Source organism: Mobula birostris, chromosome 1 (genome assembly GCF_030028105.1).
Source record: "Mobula birostris isolate sMobBir1 chromosome 1, sMobBir1.hap1, whole genome shotgun sequence".
Classification (NCBI taxonomy): domain Eukaryota; kingdom Metazoa; phylum Chordata; class Chondrichthyes; order Myliobatiformes; family Myliobatidae; genus Mobula; species Mobula birostris.
This window is the reverse complement of record NC_092370.1, coordinates 171,046,281-171,066,169: the sequence shown is the minus strand read 5'-3', so window position 1 is coordinate 171,066,169 and position 19,889 is coordinate 171,046,281. Positions and strand designations below refer to the sequence as shown.

Genomic DNA, 19,889 nt, shown 5'->3' with positions numbered 1-19,889 from the left:
GAACCCCGTCCGTTCCTCACACGTCCGTCCTCTCCGCTCGCCTCCTGAAAAAGCCCGCGCTCCTCACGTACAGGATAACAGAACATGACTTCCGTTGGTTAACAAATGAATACAATTTCCATTATCTCCCTGTATAACCCAAACATTGCAGTTACAGAGAACCCCTTGCTCAGCAGTTAACATTACGAGAAGCCATTTTAATATAACAGTTCAGAGAAGCCATTTTGGTAATAAATGATCAACAGTTAACAGTGCACCTAGTATACTGAGAGCCCTACATTTAATTGATATGTAGTTGTGTACAGACACAACACAGAGTAATACGAGGAAAAATGTGCAACGACTGATTGCAAACTGGAATCTTGTACAACACCAATGAGATTGCCCTCAAGATATTCAATATAACTGGATGGAAATAGATGCATTTATAAGTGACTTCACCAAACAGTTGTGGTAGAAAGCCAGCATGACTATGAACTTCAGCCACAGCACTATACCCCAACTACCTGTTGATGTGGCTGAAGGGCAATATTTTCCATATTTCTTTGTGACGTAGAAGAAGGCCATTTGGCCAGTGAACAGAGCAATTAATTTGTAAGGCAACACAAAGATGGTAGCTGAGTAGGCTGCTCGGAGAGAGCCAACTTGGAGTCGATTTTGCAAATGCGCATTTCTGGTCTCGTAATGATCCTCTGTTCCGAGTGAAACATCCCGAACTTTTCCAACCTCTTTCTGAAAGTGTCGAGAGTATTCAATCCTGACTTACTCAGTCCATTACTCCTGAATATTTGTAGTTTAAACAGAGAAGTGAAATTCAAGATTCATCACTTCTGAAGTATTAAGGAGAATTGATCCTTGAGTCCGAGCTGACTGTGAAGCTAACTGTTATGAAACTCCCTCCCCCAGGGAATCTGCTTCTGGATTTTGGGCTGCATTTGCATTCCAGACTAAACTTTATGAATCTCTGCCTGTGTTGAAGTTGAAAACAATCACGGACAGCCCACAAATTGTGGGCAAGGACGTGAAAAACCTACCTTTGTACCTGCAGGGTTGGCATGAAGCCAAGTTTCTGTACAGCTCTGTGTGAGTTGCATTCTGTTTGTAGGTTTTGGCCCAAACCTGGGGAGTCAGTGAGAGACTGACGGCTATTCAGCTTTGGTCCTGAAGCAGCTAAATGTGTGGTGCTGGGAAAAGCTGACTGGTATCAATCTTTTTAACAAATGGGGTTCTGTCCAATGTTTGCATTAAACCACTGTAGTCTAGGACAAATAATTAATTGTTATGGAAGCAATTTGGGGCAATTTAGCAGAATGTTATGTATAAACAAGATAGCAAATATTTCTTTATCTGAGTGTTTTTTCCCTCTCCTATCTTCTCCTGATCTAGTACAGAAATTGGAGGAGTTACATTTATGAAGTGTGTGTGTGTGTGTGTGTGTGTGTGTGTGTGTGTGTGTTTGGAATTGTGTGTCTGAAGGTGGCTGCAAAGCAGCCAGAAAGCTGATTTTTATTTTAAACTCTTGTTTGCAATTCCACATCATCATAACCTGAAAGGCTTTGCTTGTCTGGTTCCAACTTTGTGCTTCCTACGTATGCTGGTATTTCAAAACACAAATGATTGCTTGCATTGTGGAGTTGGCAGAGATTTTTTTTAGAGTTTTCTTTTAAGGAAAAATTGAAAAATGATATGATCCTTCAAGAGCTAAGCAGTATAATTTTAAAGTTCAAAAGTTCAATGTAAATTTATTACCAAAGTACAGATATGCCACCATATATAACCTTGAGTTTCCATTTCCAAATATTAATGTAAAAAATATGGTTAGTTCAGACCATCTTAATTCGAAGAACATATCAAAGAAATGGGATGAATTTAAAAGTGTACTCAATGGCAGAGATTTCACTTTAGTGACACACATCAAAGTTGCTGGTGAACGCAGCAGGCCAGGCAGCATCTCTAGGAAGAGGTACAGTTGACGTTTCAGGCCGAGACCCTTCGTCAGGACCCTTCCACCAACTTTCACTTTAGTGCCTCTGATACTTTTTTCTGTCAGGAGATCTGGTCATAAGTTCCTTGGGTGCATCTTAGCTGCTGGCAGGGTAGCTAGGTCTACATGAAGCAGCCTAAATCATACAACTATGCACAACAGTGCAAGAAGCTGTGCTACAGGCTATTCACTTCATACCTGCCCCCTTCTCTTGTTGCCAAGATCCAAAAGAATCTTCTATAACTTCTAGAGCAAGTGGAAGCACCAGATTTCTGTGGTACTGAGCTTCCTGACAGAGGAGGACTACCTGTCGATGGTATACTCATAAGCTGTTCCTGATTCTTCACCTGCATATCCTGAAGAGAGACATGTACACATGCTCCCTGATGGCATGTGCATGACCTTTCGACGAGAGGGACCACCATCAGGATGTCCTGAGATCCACAGTTCTCACGGGGAGTTAACTGTCTTCTATTAGGACCCATTCAAGAGTATGGGACACACTCAGCTTTAGTTGGGTTGGTCCTCAACTGCAGAAGAGGGCATGCTGGCTATTGTGGCTGGACATGGGGACAGACTAAGTTGGAGAAGAGAGAGCCACTCACCACTGGGGCTTGTATCTGAAGACTTCAGGGATCCTATCAAAGTGTATGGTTTGGGTTCTGTGTCCCAACCCAGCTAACTGCACTGGGCTGTAATTATTAGTAAGTCACGGGCCCTTTGCATGCTGTTCTGTCTCTCAGCAATGTTTTCCATTCCAGTCCACCACCCACGTCAAGGGATCTCCCAATATGCTCTCCACTTCCTTACCTTTGTCTGCCGTCTGGACGTGTCATTGTGCTCTACTTTGCGTCTGACATCAAGGGAGTCCTTTCTCTTTACATACAGTCTCATGCAGGGTTTTTAAGCTTGCTTGTGGTCCCCCAGGCATCCCACTTCTCGGAACGAGTATGCGTTCCATGTCCGTACAGAGCAAGCAAGTCTGTAGCCCGTCTTTGATTAACTGCAGGGGCCATTCCTTAGGTTCTAGTTGCACATCAGTTCTGGTTTCCCTATCTTTGGACCACCTCTACAGTTTGGTTCTGCGCCTGGACAAGATGATGCAAACACTGGGCCCTCAGAGATTCAGTCCAAGCTGGTTGACTGTCCCATTTCGAAGGTTTGTTTCATGCTGGGGTGTTCCTGGTAAAGAAACTTGCTATGTCTGCTGTCTTGCTGGATGGTTTCCAAGACCACTGTGGACCACAATGGCTGGACTGTGTCCTAGACAAGGAGGATAACATTTCTATTTAGGTCTAGTTGATGTTCCAAAGAAGTTATTTTAAAACAAACAGACAAGAAACATGTAATAGTCACCTGGGGATGAACTTCAAAAATAAAAGAAAGGAGAAAGCTTTGGTCACCAGCTGACATTTCTAAAGCTTTTCTTGGACTGTCTTAGCCTGTCTGTCTAAACCGGAGATAAGAGTTTCTCATTAATCCCAAGCCAACTGAGCAACTGAAACTTCCTCCTCCAGTTCTGTAGGAAATGTGTGCTTGAGTCAAAGTTTCCATTTACTTTTGAGAGTTTGAATTCTGAGATTTTTATAAGTCTAATAAGCCAAATCCAATTGTCCTTGATTTGTGCAGATATTGATTTGTTGCAAGATGACACTGGTGAACCATGGCAACATTCTGTGGGTTACGTACAATACTTCCAAAGATACGGATTATCCTCACTGCAGTCTGCAGCATGTGATTTTTCTTTCAGCAATTTGACAAAGGTACATTGCCATGGCCAGAAGTGAGGCAAGAGGGGAATTTCTAAGCCAGGCTGAAACACAGAGAAATGAGACTCCCCTCTATCCAGCATTTTGTTAGCAAATGTACAGTCGCTGGAGAACAAAATTGAACACCTGAGGGCAGGATTTGCGTATCAAAAGAAAACGAGAAATTGTGGTGTTCTGTGTTTTACTGAGACATGGCTTGCTTAGTGTACACCAGATACAGCGATCAGGCTCAAAGACTTCACAATACACACAAGGGACCTGATTCAAAAAAGGCAAGTTCGTGTGTGTTTCACGACAAACTGTCTACAGTGCTCTGTTGTGGCAGTTTTGTCAAACTCATGTTCCCCCAACATTGAACACCTAATGATCAAATGCTGTCTGTTCTCTTTACCAAGGGACTTCTCCTTCGTGATCCCGACTGCAGTTTGAATACCACCAGCAGCCGATAATAATTAAGTGTTTGCAATACTCCAAACAGGTGCCATCTCCAAACAAGAAACAGTCCATCCTGATGCATTTCAAATCATAGTCAAGGACTGCAACCAGGCTTGATTGAAGAAAACCCTGCCCAATTACCATCAGCATATAACCTGCAGCACCAGGGGTCCCAATACACTGGACCACTCTTATACTAAGATAAGGAATGTCTACTGTTCAATACCCAGACCACACTAAGGGAAATCTGATCTCTTGGCAGTTCTTCTTAAACCTGCATACAGGCAGAAACTAAAGAGCAAGGCTCCAGAGATTAGGACAACAAAGAGGTGGTCATGGGAGGCAGAGGAGTGGCTATAGGATTGGACTGTGTTCAACGATTCATCTGTGGAGCTGAATGATTACACTATGGTTGTCAAAGACTTTATAAAAACAGTTCTAGACAAGTGCGTCTACACAAAGTCATCTGAGTCTTCCCCAACCAGAAGCCCTGGCTGAAGCATGAGATATGCAATCTACTGAGGGCCAAATCGGAGGCATTCAAGTCTGGCAACCGAGAAAGTTGCAAGAGGTCCAGGTACGGTCTTCAGAAAGCAACTCCAGATTAAACTTGAATCAATGAAGGATGCTCAACAGGGCTTGAATACTCTCACTTCTAATGAAGGTAAATCAAGTGACATCAGACCATCATGAACTCTCACAGCCCACGATGATCCTATGATTTCGGTCTCTGAGGCCGATGTGGGAGTATCCTCCAGAAGGACGAACCCACAGGTAGCATCTGACCCAGATGGGCTACCTGGCCGAGTACTAAGGATCTTTGCTGATAGACTGGCTGGTGTGTCCACTGAAATCTTTAACCTTTCACTTCGACGGTCTGAGGTACCCAACTGCTTCAAGCAGACTTAAGTTATACCGATGCCTAAGAAGAACGTGGTAACCTGCCTCAATTGCTATCATCCAGTAGCACTTACATCCACAGTGATGAAGTGTTTTGAGAGGTTGGTGATGAAACATATCAACTCCTACCTGAGAAGCAACTTGAATTTCAATCTGCCTACCAGCACAACAGGTTCACAGCAGGTGCTCTTCACCCAATCCTGGAACAACTGGACAGCAAAGATGCATACATCAGGATGCTCTTTTTTGACGATGGCTTGACATTCAACACTACCATCACCCTCAAAACTAATCAGTAAGTTTTAAAGACCTTGGCCGCAATACCTCCTTGTGCAATTGGATCCTCAGTTTCCTCACTTGTAGACATCAGTCAGTTCGGATGGGCAACAACATCTCCGCAATCTCCATCAGCACAGGTGCACCACAAGGCTGTGTGCTAGCCCCCTGACGTGCTTGCTTTGCACCTATAACTGTGTGGCTAAGCATAACTCCAATGCCAGGTTTAAGTTTGCTGATGACACCACTGTTGTAGGTTGAATTGAAAGTGGTGATGAATCAGCATGTAGGAGGGAGATTGAAAATCTGGCTGAGTGGTGCAATAACACAACCTCTCACTCAATGTCAGCAAGATCAAGGAGCTGATTACTGACCTGAGGAGGAGGAAACCAAAGGTCCATAAGCCAGTCCTCATCGGGGGACCAGAGGTGGAAAGGGTCAGCAACTTTAAATTCCTCTGTGTTATAATTTCAGAGGACCTGCCTGGGCCCAGCACACAAGTACAGTTACGAAGAAAGCATGGCGGCGCCTCTATTTCCTCAGGAGATTGCAATGATTCTACGTGACATCTAAAACTTTGACCACCTTTCAGATGTGTAGTGGAGTATATCGACTCTCTGTACCATAGCCTGGTATAGAACCACCAACGCCCTTGAAAGGAAACTCCTACAAAATGTGGTGGATGCAGCCTAGTCCATCATGGGTAAAACACTCCTTGCTGTGAGCACATCTGCATGGAGTGTTAGCGCAGGAAAGCAGCACCCATCATCTAAGACCCCCGCCACCCAGGTCCTCCTCGCTTCTCGCTGCTGCCATCAGGAAGAAGATATAGGAACTTCGGGACTCAGACAGGTTCAGGAACAGTTATTACCTCTCATTCATCTGGCTCTTGGACCAAAGGGGATAACTTCACTTGCCCCAGCATTGAAATCGCCAGCCCGAGCTACCTGCCAACCTAGTCATCATATGGGAGCCCAAGCACGGGAGGATGAACCCTGGGTGCCCTCCTAAGACTATGGTCAACACGCTTCTAGAAGACAGCAGCACGGCTAATGTAGATGAACTGAACACACTAATGAGGGAGAGGGAGAAGTGGAGTGTCAGTCATCGTGCCGGACGCCGGCCCCTAGGCCTGAGTCGACGTAGTAGTAGTAGTAGCAGCATTGAAATGTTCCCACAACCTATAGACTCATACCATATCAAGTCCTCAATATTCATTGCTTATTTATTATTATTATTATTATTATTTCTTTCCTTTTGTATTTGCGCAGTTTTTTGTCTTTTGCACGTTGGTTGTCTGCCCAGTTGGTGCAGTCTTTCATTGATTCTATTTTGGTTATTGGATTTATTGAGTATGCTGACAAGAAAATGAATCTCAGTGGAGTATATGGTGACATATATGTACTTTGATAATAAACTTACTTCGAACTTTCAGCCATTGAAAATGATTCAGGAGGGCTATTTTGTTGGTAAATGATTTCCTGAAGTGTATGGGATTTAGCAAGCAGTGTAAATGCTGTGTAATGAAGCACTAGTGTTGGGCACATCGCCAAGTGGTTAAGGCGTTCATCTAGTGATCTGAAGGTCACTAGTTCGAGCCTCAGCTGTGGCAGCGTGTTTGTGTCCTTGAGCAAGGCACTTAACCACATATTGCTCTAGTGTCTGTGTGAGGAGTGGCGCCCCATACAGACTTCCAATCTGCGCCTTGTAAGGCATGAAAATGCCCGACGCAGGCTTCCCATGGTCTGAGTCAACGTTCCCTCCCTCCCAGACACAGATGTTTAACTTGCCTGCCCTCCTCCAGTTTCATAGTGTGTGAATGAGTGAAAGTTATTGAGGCAGAATTTGTAACTAGGATATATCGACCTCTTTTCTTCCTCTTGACTGAGTGACTTCCCAATTTCAATCTTTACCTTAAATATTTATGCTTAGTCATTTCACTGACCTATGTCCTAATCTTCTCCACCTGTATAAATCTGTAACCCATATTCATAATTGTCCTTCAATGTTGTATCTTTACTCCCACTGTCTCAAGCCTACCATGCCATTCCATATGATCATGGCTGATCTGCCCCAGGTCTTTTCTGTGCCACTCCCCAATTCCTGACATGCCCAAAAATTTATCTGCTTTCTCTTTTAATGTTCCCAATGGTCTAGCCCCTACAGCCCACTGGGGAAAAGAATTCCAGTGATTTACCCTCTTCTGCAAGAAGAAGCTCCTTTGATCACCCTGTCATATTTAACTATGTTCCCTTGTTTGAGACTCTCCCACTAGTGACAATATTTCAATATCTAGCACTATCATGCTTATTTAAGATCTCCCTGGGTTTCAAGGAGATCGTCCCATATACTTTTAAACTATAAAGAATACATACCCAAATTACTTAGCCATTTATGATAGGACAACCCTCTCGTCCCATGAATTAGCCTGACTTTCAGTCTGCCTTCAATGTTAAGATATTCTTTCTTAAATAATACAATCAAAGTGGGGCACTGTGCTCTCAAATGAACATGAGCAGAGATGATCCTATTTCTGACATTGTTATCCTTGCATCCGATATCTCTGCCGAAGCTCTGGAATGGTTCCCCACAGCTGCAGGTTAGTGTTAAGCACTAATCATCCCTTTGCACCCCCCCCCCTTGCAACTTCACCATCTCCACAGGCAATGACAGTTCTGAAATGGGCATTGTCTCTTCAGTTGCTGTTGGTGCACGCCTCCCCTCTCCCACAAACCCATCTTGAGCTTGAACCTTCCTCTCATTTATTTTCTTGTTCCTCTTCTCCAGCTTTGTCCTTTTCAAGAGATTTACTTTCTGCTCCTTTACCCTGTTCTGCTCTGAAACCTAGTTTAATTTGAGGGCAAATGCCTTGATGGTGCTGTTCTCTCTGTGTACCAGTCCAGTCTTGTGTCTCACCATTCAGCAGCAATGGTGGTATACCTTGAACATTGCAAGGTTAGCTGTCTTTGCTACTGGATCATTTACCTTGTGCTGTGAATTACGCTGATTCAGCAAATGGAGTCTTACGTTAAGGTACCTAATTGAAAACCTGATTTGGACTAGTTTGCCACAGATTGAAGGTACTTCATTTCAGAAATTTAATCCTCCAAGAGCTGCTTTATTCTTCAATTATGTTGAAGTTTAACATTTAACTTGTCTTTTTTTTTCTATTCCTGTGGTAACAAACCACTTAGATATCTTTGCATCTGAACATCAGCAAATTTCCTGTTACGGTGTTTATTGGCATAACAAAAATATGAAAATGCTGCTGCAGTCGACTAAACCTTGCACAGCTTTCTACAGCCCAGAAGGAGGCAGTTCAGCCCATCGAGACGTGCGTGCTCCTTTTGAAGTGCAACCCAGCTGATTTCACACTCCACCTCTTTCCCCTTCATTTTTGCTTTTCTCTAAATAATCCTCCAGTTCACACACAAAATGCCTTCTGGAATTCCAGCATCTGCAGAATCTCTTGTGTTTTTCATTTATACAAACTGTTTTTCAGAATGATTTCATCATTCCAAATCCTAATCCCCATTTTCCATTTAAAGTAGATCTGTTTATCCTCTGATTCTCACAGTTCTTTTCTCATGGCTTTAATTTGCACATCCTTATTATCAACCCTTCAGCCGCTGTTTCTCTTTAACTGTCTAAACATTCCATGATTTGAAACACCTTGTTTAAACCTCCAGTACTTCTCTGATCTAGTGAATAACTTGAACAGCTCCATTTTATCTTCTGATGTAGTCCAAGTATGTCTTCCCATGTAACTGCTGTGGGCTTTTCCAAAGACTTCAGGTCCTTCCCTAAATGTGGAACTCTAGCTGAAGCTGTCTTAAGCACATAGACTCTATCTCCAATTATAAAGCCCTGGATTTCTTAGATCCCTTCTACAGTAAGAGCTGTGTTGTACACTGCCCTTTGCTCCTCCAAAAATTTGTGTACAGTTGGCCCTCCTTATCTGCGAGGTATTGGTTCCGAGACCCCCTGCGGGTGCCCAAGTCCCTTATTTAACCTGGCTCAGTGCGGGTGGACTTTAGGACCCAAGGCAGTACAGGACCCACTGCCCGCAATGTTTCTGTTCCGTTGACTGATAATACCTAATACAATGTAAATGCTATGTAAATAGTTGTTATACTGTATTGTTTGGGGAATAATGACAAGAAAAAAAGTCTGTACATGTTCAGTACAGAAGCAACCATTGTAGCTCTTCTGGAAACGCTGGTGCCGATCCTCTCATGATCTTTAAGTTCTTGAGGCTGTAGCGCTTTACATAGCTAGCCAGCCATCCCAAGCACTAACACTTCCACGAACTTCAGCTTCTTTCTGCTTTATTGTGTGAATGCTTGATTCGTCCTGACCAACCTTACGGCCCACTTCGGAATCAACATGCCACTTTTCAAAAGATCTAATATTTCTAATTTCTCAGCAAGAGATAGCACTTTACGCTCCCTCTTAGCCTTTGCTTTGACCACATACTTGCTTTTTAGGAGCTATTTTTTCACAGAAACAAAGTAGCGAACGAACGAGACGAGAGGCGATTAATGCTCGAACAACGAGTGCGAGAGAGAGAACTTCTGGGTTTTCCCGATTCGCGGTTGGTTGAATTTACGCTTGCGGGACTCGCGAATAAGGAGCGCCGACTGTACGAGCCTTGTGTCACAAAGACATAGTCACAGTGAAAATAAACGTGTTCTGTTCTGAACACTGGTGTTATTCCCACAGCAGAGTTCTATCAAAATTTGTGGGTCCTGCTTTGATTTCATCCATTCAAACATCCAAAGTACATTTATTATCAAAGTATGTATTCAGAATACAACTCTGAGATTTGCCCTCCGGCAGGCAGTCACTAAACAAAGCAACACCATGGAACCTGTTCCAGAAAACATCAAGCAGCCAATGCACGAAAAAAGAACAAATTGTGCAAAGAGCAAACAACACATGGAATATCAAACTTCAAGCCAGGAGTTCAGGAATGTTTAGTTTAGTTCCGCGGCGCATTATCAGCCCACAGCGTGCCACAGGGCCGTTCTTCACTGAAGCACCCTGGTCCGCATTGGTTGCGCTGATCAAACTGCTCAAAAACAGCACAAAAGAGAGTAACCAGGATCCAGAAACACATGCAACACGAACCTCAAAGGCCCCCAAAATGAGTCCGCTGACTAGCTGATCAGTCATTGCAACGTGGATCCCAAGAGTATTGCACTTGCCTTTGATGGCAGCTAAGGAGAGGGAGAGGAAGACCGGTCAAATGTGGGCAAACAATGCTGTCCTCCTCTCTCATCCTCATCGATTTCACCCTTGCTCTGACCCTCAATCGCAGTGAAGCAGTGGAGTCAGGCATGGGATTTCACCCTTTTTCCTGGCATCCAGGCTGCACACTCAGCTTCACTGCTCCCCACACTCTCTCAGAGACAGCAAAGCACCAGATTGTTTATCGGCCCAAAGCCACACCATCATATTGTAAACCATAGGTTCCAATCGTACGCAGCTTAGTCATAGAGTGGTACTTGAAAGAAGAAGGAAAAGAAGTAGTTTTGTGAACTGTCCACAGGACGTTGCCGTTCATTGCATTGTTTGCTGGCGCTGCCTTGAACCAATGAGCACCATCTCTAGTCTCTGCTTCCCCCGGTCTTTGAACCTGTGGTATTTCCTTACTCTCATGCTTGTCCCTGAAGTTTGATATGCAGTCACGTTTAACGGTAGAGCACAGGAACAAGCCCTTCAACCCATCATGTCTGTACTGACAATGGTGAAAGTCAGACTAATTCCCTCTATCTGTATATGATCTATTTCTCCCTATTCCCTGCCTGTTCATGTATTTAGCATCTGCTTCTCCATTTTCTCCTCCCTCATTTTTTTTATCATTTCCTCGCCCAACCACCCATCTGCAACCTCCACCTTTCCCAGCAGTGCACTTTCTGTTTTCAACATTTGTGGGTACTTTTTTTTTTGTTTGAACTAGCAGCTGTGGTGATTTCCAGGCACCCGTTAACCACACTTTTCTGGCTTCGTGCCTAGACTGGCTCAAGCGAGCTGATGACACAGTCGGTTCATATTCCCTTATAGAGTGTTGCCATTCTGATGAACGCACAAAAAAAAGATCGGCAGTCGACTACTGGATCCCTCAATATTGTTCTGCCATTCAATGCAATTGTGATTGAGCTGCTTCAGGCCTTAACTCCTCTCCTGTGCCGTTCCCCATAGCCCTCAGTTTTTGGATTTTCAAAAATGTTTTCACTAATTTTCAGCCCCATAAACCACCTCTGCTGTTTATTTATATACAGTAATGACGATATGAATTTCTCTTCACCTTTTATTCCATATTTCTTGCTGCTGTTATCTGACTAAACTCTTATTACTGAAGTTGTCCCAGCATCCAGAGGGGAAGTCAGTTACCAAGTTCCATAGGCCTAATTGTTGTAAAAATGCCTCCTGATTTTTGCTTGGCTCTGATTTCAACATCGTACCCCTCACTGTGGATATTACACCATAGGAAAGATTTTTTTTGTATCAACCCTGAGAATTCTCTAATCTTTAAAACATTTCAGTTAGTCACTTGATTTGCCACCACCAGCTCAATGGCTGTGACTTTGTGTCCTGATTTGACATGTTGTTTTGTCACCACTAACCTGTACCTAAAATCCAAGCAAGCAGTTAGGAAGCATACTTAGCTGATCTGAGTAATTGGATTCAGTGTTACGGTGTTTAGAGGGGATCCTTGGTACTGCCCAAAATCCAGTCTGTTTTCTACAAGATTCTAACATGACTGGACAGCTTAGATTCTGGAAGTATCTCCCCAAATGCTGGGGGATTTAGCAGTCTAAGGATAAGGGATAAGACTGAGATGAAGAGAAATTTCTTCTCATCAAGAGTGGCAAACATATGGATTCTCTAGCATAGAAGGCAATTGAAAATAAATCATTCAATATATTCAAAGAGAACTTAGATGCTTATTTATAAGGACTAGAGGGACCGGGGAAATAGGGTTGCGAATCTGGGTGAAGAGCCATGATCATGTTGAAGGTTGGAGCAAACTCCAATGGGCTACTATTTTTGCTGTGTATATGAAGTCAGCAATGTGGGCAGAACATGGGTTGAGGGAGCAAGGAGTTAAGACAATGAGCCTGCCACTCACATAGTGTATCAGTCCCTAATTTGGTAACATATTATTTGTCATATAAATATGAAGAGGAAGTTGATGTCTAGCGCTGTTTGAAACAGATAACAGAAAGTGGCATGCATTAAGAACCTGTTGTAGCTGAGGCACACAGATAATGCAGTAGCTTTATTCTGAAAGATAAAGCCTATAGCTGCCTCTACAGAAAATTTATGGTGACCACGCAATTTTATTGCAGGATCTGACTTTGCGTTACTAGATGAATATTTATTTATTTATCAAGGAAATGAATAATCCTGAGAAAATATGATACCACTATCTCTAAGTGGTTAATAAGTGGTTGACAGGTTTCTCTTGTAATTTCATCCCAGTGTTTTTTTTGTACCCAAAGGCCGAGAGATTGTGGAAGGGTCCAGTGTTCAGGAGCAGTGAAACAGAATATTTAAATGAACAATAGGGCAGGCTTTCTCCTGAGGAAAGGCAAGATGTTTATTAGCAAAGAATCACCAGCAGCCTGCAAACTTGCACTGGAGTGGCCCCTGTTTTGAAATGTAATTGAGGACAAGGGAGTTTTCTTTCTGCAGAAATAGGGGAGGAAACAAGCGACATGATCCAAAAAGTCCTGCCTTTCGCTGGAATGAAAAGCAGAATGGACTTATCCAGTTCTTACAATTCGGTGGTAACTCTTGCAGGGCATGCCAAACTCTTTTTTTGCATGATGGAAACCTCTCAAATATTTTACCAGATTAAAGGGAATCCCATGTAATAAAATTGGAATGTACTCATTTAGTCGCCAGAGACCATTGTTGTTGAGCCTTAAACTGAGACAGTCAGGGTGAATGCCAGTGCCTGGGAATGGAAAAAAGCTATAGAAAGTGGGGGCACAACCCGTCCATCACAGGCAAAGCCCTCCCCACCATTGGGTACAGGTTTCTCCCGCCATCTGAAGGTAGAGTGTTCCTATGAAACGGTTCGTAAACCGGAATGTTGTAAAGTGAAGAAGCAATTGCCATTTATTTATATGGGAAAAATTTGTGAGCATTTTCAGACCCAAAAGATAACCTACCAAATCATGCCAAATAACACATAAAACCTAAAATAACAGTAACATATAGTAAAAGCAGGAATGATGTGATAAATACACAGCCAATATAAAGTAAAATTATTTTCTGCAATCATTGCATCGTCCACCGTAGCGAAAATCTCACGCAAGGTCTCTCGGCAGAAACATTCTCTCCAGTAACCTTTAAGTCATGAAGCTGCCAAATCATACCAAATAACACATAAAAATACACAGCCTATATAAAGTAGAAATAATGTATGTACAGTGTAGTATCACTTACCGGAATCGGGAAGACAGCGAGCACACTGATGATGGTGTGATAGGCTGAGTCGTCGGAGTTTGGGGTGGTGGGAAACTGGGGTGCCATCTTATCGTTGTCTGTTTCCATCAGGGCAGGCAGGTCATCTTCTTCTGTGTCTGCCTGCCTTGATGTCGAAGGTCGAGGTTTATCATCTGCTGTGGCTGATGTGGAAGGCTTGAAAAACGACGGTATGCTTGACTGCTTAGCTTCGCACATTTTTCTATCATACAGTTCTTTGTAAGCACTCAAACCATCCTGCAAATATGCCCTAAACCTATGTATCCTTTCAAAAATAAAGTTGTACTTTTCTGTAATCATTGTTGTCAATTGCAGCGAAAATCACATGCAGTTGCTTCACGTTCAGTTCCTGGACTTCACTTTCGGTCTGTTCGCTACTGCATTCGGTTTCGATTGTTATCCCTTCCTCTTCCAATTGCATCAGCTCTTCATCTATCAGTTCTTGGTCATGGGATGCCAAAACCTCTTCAACATCATCTTCATCAACTTCCACAAGCCAAACTCACTTTGTCCTTACTTCATTCACCACAATCAAAACGCTTAATTATGTCTAGTTTTACGCTATGTGTAACACCCTTACAAGCTCTTTTAGGCTTTTCCGATACCTTAGAACTCATCTTGCTAACGGATGCTCCAAATAAATCAACATAAAGCACAGATGCTCACAGGCACGTGTTTAAGCAATGCTGGCTAGAATGCAGTTCCGGGGAGGAGCTTGGCTGCTTGGGGCGTGCTGCCTTTTTTCACACGCTGCCTTTTCTCGTAACAGTGAAAACACATTCTGTCAGCGAAAACAGGTAACTAATGTAGGTCTTACGTAACAGCGAGGTGTTGTAAAGCGAACGTTCGAAAAGCGGGGGACACCTGTATATTTACATGGAGCACTGCCACAAGAAAGCACCTTCCAGGTCATGCCCTCTTCTTGCTACTGCTATCAGGCAGGAGGTGCAGAAGCCTCAGGTCCCACACACCACTGGGTTCAGGAACAGTTATCACCCAACAGTCATCAGGTTCCTGAACCTGGGTGCAGACAATTTCATTCACCACTATTCTGAACTGATTTTACAACCTAAACACTCACTTTCAGGGACTCTTTACAACTCTGCTCTCAGGATTAGTTTTATTTGCACAGTTTGTCTTCTTTTGCACATTGGTCCTTCGCTTGCCAGTCTTTGTTGATGTATAGTTATTTTGTGAAATTCTGTTGTATTTCTTTTTTCCTGTAAATGCCAACAAGAAAAAGAATCTCACGGTAGTATAGGGTAACATATAGGTACTTGATTAAACTTTGAACCAAATGCAAGGGATGTCAAGCAGCACAAGTAGTGGACCAGAAGCTTCTTTGGCCCTGTTCTGCCTTCCATCCTGCAGTCCTTCCTCCTCACTTGAAAAATGCACTTGTGGAACACGTAATCAGCTTTTTAATGTATACCTACGACAGCCTACTCCACCCGCCTCACGTCATACTTGCTCTTTAAGCAAACAGTCCCTTCCACGTGACTGGCCCACAACAAGTCCTAGGTCTGCATGAACTAGACTCTGTTTGGAAGTGATATGAACATAGCCTTATTAAGTTGATGTGTGAGAGCTGAAACCTTAGCCTCCGGGGATGTCTCTCTGATGGTTTGTGTGGATGAGCCAGGTGCAGCACAACCTCCATGCCTTAATTGATGCAGTGTTTAGCTTCAAACAGTTCAACGTAGCTGTCACCAGAACCACAAATTTCCATCTGCACAATGGGTTCTTCTTCCCTTATCCTAAATGCCATTGAAATAGTACTGTGCATCCTTAACTGAACTCAATTACGTGAACGTGCTAGTTGCTGCCCCGTGAGCGTTGCCCAGTACACAGCACAATTCATTCCAAACTGCATGGCTGCTAAATTGCTTCAGGCAATAAAATTTATTCTCCAACAACTTGGAATTGCCTAGTACAGGAAAACATTCCGAGGCACTTTTGCAAAAACACAGCTGAACAAACTTTGGCCTATTGTCAGTTTTCTAATCTTGATATTTAATTCGCATTTTGTTCTTTCATAAAAGACCCAAGCTATCCAATGTTGCAAATTAAGCAATGCATCGCACTTGAATTAAAATGAAAATCATCAGATAATTTCACTTCTGAGGCTTTGAACATACTGTGGATGCAAAAGCAAGTTATTGGTTCTTGCCTTAAATTTCCTCCCTGCAGCCCTGAACATAAACAATAATTAATTCCCAAACAGAAACTGGGTAAATGTGTTTTTTTTAAATTAGTAACAATTTAATGTGATGCAGAGTGCAGATCTCGCCCTATCCTGTTTTTCCACAACACCCTTAACATATCTAAATGTTCCAATGTACTTCATAAGAGCTTTATGATAGATTTTAGAGCACTTTAAAGGGTTAAGGAGAGGATGAAGGGTCACGCCCAAAATGCTGTCTGTTCATTCTGCTCCATAGATGCTGACTGACCTGCTGTACTCCTCCAGCATTTCCGTGTTGGTTCTTCTGGATTCCCACCACTGCTTGTCAGGAGTTTGTACGCTCTCCCTATGACCGCATGGGTTTCCTCCAGGTGCTCTGGTTTCCTCCCACACTCCAAAGACCTACCGGTTGGTAGGTTATTTAGTCATTGTAAATTGTCCAGTGATTAGGCTAGTGTTGAATTGAGGATTGCTGGGCGGCGCAGCTTGAATGGCCAGAAGAGCCTATCTTAATAAATACTTCTATCTTTATAAATAGCTGTATCTTAATAAATAGTTTTGTTTAATCATCTGTAGAATTGCTTGTGCTGAGGAAATTCTAGAGCTTAGCATCTGGAGGCAGGAATATCAGAGGCGAAGCAATTGAATTTAAGAATGATCAAGAGGCCACAGGTGGAGGAATGTGGATATCTTGGAGATTTGTTGGGTTGGAGAAGATGATCATGGAGATTAAGGAAGGGGAAAGGCGAAAGAGAGTTCACAATACTTCCACGTGAAAGAAATCACATGGTCTTCTCGCTCACCCACATTACAGACTCGCTCTCCTTGTGCATGTATAGTGTTTTCTATTCAATGCTTTGCTAATTCCGAGGTGCCATTTGTGTTTACAGACCTTCACAGCCTGGTGTAACTCCCATCTCCGCAAAGCAGGCACACAGATTGAGAACATTGAGGAAGATTTTCGAGATGGCCTTAAACTCATGCTTCTTCTGGAAGTTATATCAGGTAGGTTTGTTGCTGTTTCACGCTTGGCCTTTGTCAGTGTCCTTGCCTATGCTGCATGAATATCACTGAAATCATACTGATTGAGTTCATCCAGGCACTGACTTAACTGCACTGGGATTGAACGACCATCTGCTCAACCAGCACATCCTCGCATCACTTAGTGAAATTATATCTGGCTTTATAGAGGGTTTTACTCAAGGAATTCCATGCTGGTGTCAAATGCAGAATCAGAATCGGGTACATCACCAGCACATGTTGTGAAATTTGTTAACTGTGCGGCAACGGTACAATGTAATACATGATAAATATAGGAAAAACCCTGAATTACAGTCCTATACATATATATGTATACTAAATGGTAAGTTAAAATAAGTAGTGTAAAATCAGAAATAATGAGAGTAGTGAGGTAGTGTTCACGGGTTCAATGTCCATTTAGAAATTGGACGGCAGAGGGGAAGAAGCTGTTCCTGAATCACTGAGTGTGTGCCTTCAGGCTTCTGTACCTCCTTCCTCATGGTAACAATGAGAAGAGGGCATATCCTGGGCAATGGGGGTCCTTAATGATGGACATCACCTTCCTGAGGCATCACTCCTTGAAGAAGTTCTGGATATCTTGGAGGCCAGTACCCATGATGGAGCTGACTAATTTTAGAACTTCCTGCAGCTTACTTCAATCTTAATTAATTGGAATGATTTCTGCCCAAAGCTTGACAAAGCTATGGAGCACAAATATTGTTTTAACAATTAGCTTAATCTTTTAACGAGTGGCCTGACTTATAACATACACTTCCACATGTGTGAATCCTGGCTACCGGGATTCAAATGAACATCACAATGGCTCTCAGTTATCCTCAATGCAGTTCGGGTAGCTTTGTTCAGTAGCTAGTCTCCTTCATGCAGTTGATGCAGTGTTAGGTAAAGTTCATACAGTCATGCTTTTTGGTGCTTTTTATTCATATTTCAAGTATGATGAGCTTCCTTGAAGATTCAGTTGCTACATGAGTAACACTGGGATCTGAATTTCAACTGACGTGCTGTACGAGGGGTGATTGATAAGTTCATGGCCTAAGGTAGAAGGAATCAATTTTAGAAAACCTAGCGCATTTATTTTTCAACATAATCCCCTTCTACATTTACACACTTAGTCCAGAGGTCGTGGAGCACACGGATCCCTTCTTTGTAGAAGTCGGCGTCTTAGTGGCCTACAGTAGAAGGAGATGAGTTATACAGCTCTCGTTACATGCATGTGCAGGTCAACTCTTTGAGTGATTATGCAGAAAGTTTGAAGTTAATAACTCATCTCCTTCTACCTTCGGCCACAAACTTATCAATCACCCCTGCTGTGGACCACCTCTGGAGGTCCAAGACGCCGACTTCTACAAAGAAGGGATCCGTATGCTCCATGACCGCTGGACTAAGTGTGTAAATGTAGAAGGGGGATATGTTGAAAAATAAATGTGCTAGGTTTTCTAAAATTGACTCCTTCTACCTTAGGCCACAAACTTATCAATCACCCCTCGTAGAGAGATGTACTAAGGGGACAGTGGAAGAGTAACATTTGTGCATCATATTGAACAAATTCACATTATTTAATTCCTAATTTAGGTAGATGGACATTTTTAACAAGGGAAACAATAATTGGTTTGAAGGTCTGGGTACAAGCTTGTGAATTTCCAGGTATTCTGCTCTGACTCCATCTGCAAGTTTGCAGATGATACTATCCAGATAAAAAGCCTGTTGTGCTGGGGGCAGCCCCACCAGTGTCACCACGTGTTCTGGCACCAACATAGTATGCCCCACAATGTTCAGCAGAACAACATAGGCAACAACAGCAGCAAAACAAGTCCCTTTTCCACCCACTCACACATATAGACAGGCCCCCAGACTCCAGAACAGGTTGCCTCCAGGACTCTGACCTCCTGTCCTTGGCCCTGGACTTTGGATTCTTGCCACACTGGGCTTCCAATCTCCAATCCCTGGACCAGATTTGCAGACAGCAGGTCCCCAACTTCCAGACATGCCGACTTTTGGGCCTCAACATCTGGACTCACTGTCGTTGGTCATCAACATTTGGGCTTCAACCTTTGGTGTCAACCCCAAGACTCGCTGATCATGGGAGTCTGAACTCGGGGCCTCGACCACCAGGTTCACATGGACTTCTAATTCTGGGACTCGCTGACTGGCGGGTCACTGGCCCTCGTGCCTCCTGCTCATGTGGACCTTTCACCCTGAGACTCGGCAACACGGGGTGGGGTTACCCACCCTTCTTCTCAGGGCCCACCAACCACAGTTGTTGACCATGGGGATTGCTGGTCTTCATCCTCAACACCCTGAGATTCATTTGTTTGTAAATGCCCACAAGAAACTGAATCTCAGGGTAGTATGTGGTAACATATATATACTTTGGTATTAAATTTACTTAAGACTTAGAACTTTTTGTGACCTGATCCCCGGAGATCACCCGGTGGAACACTATGTCCTGGATTCAGACCACTGGCTCCTACCTATGTCTTTTCATTAACTGCTCCCCCTCATCCCTGTCCCCAAATCTTAACCTCACCCCTAACTCCCGACGTTGTCCCCAAAACCATTCCTACAAACCTGAAAAATCAAGTCTGAGCCACGACCTCGATGTACAATTCAGCTTGGTGCCATCTTGAGCATGTAGCATCACCAGAGTCGGCCCTGGAAGCTGTTTCATCATGGAAGCCAACCTGTCCTCCTTGGTCTTTGTCTATACTCCATACTGCCTCAGTAAAGCAGCCTACACATAATCTAAAACCCATCCATCCTGGACATTCTCTCTTCTCCCCACTCCCATCAAGCAGAAGATATA

At 43.3% G+C, this 19,889-nt stretch overlaps 1 protein-coding gene across 5 annotated transcripts in view; it reads left to right on the top strand.

The window, feature by feature from the left end:
- Positions 1-19,889, top strand: part of actn1 (actinin, alpha 1) — a 252,605-nt gene that overhangs the window by 87,061 nt on the left and 145,655 nt on the right. For all 5 annotated transcript variants that reach the window (XM_072266007.1, XM_072266016.1, XM_072265998.1 and 2 more), the window contains exon 2: positions 16,939-17,053. In XM_072266007.1, coding sequence (XP_072122108.1) covers positions 16,939-17,053 — 115 coding nt within the window. The remainder of the gene's footprint in view (positions 1-16,938; positions 17,054-19,889) is intronic.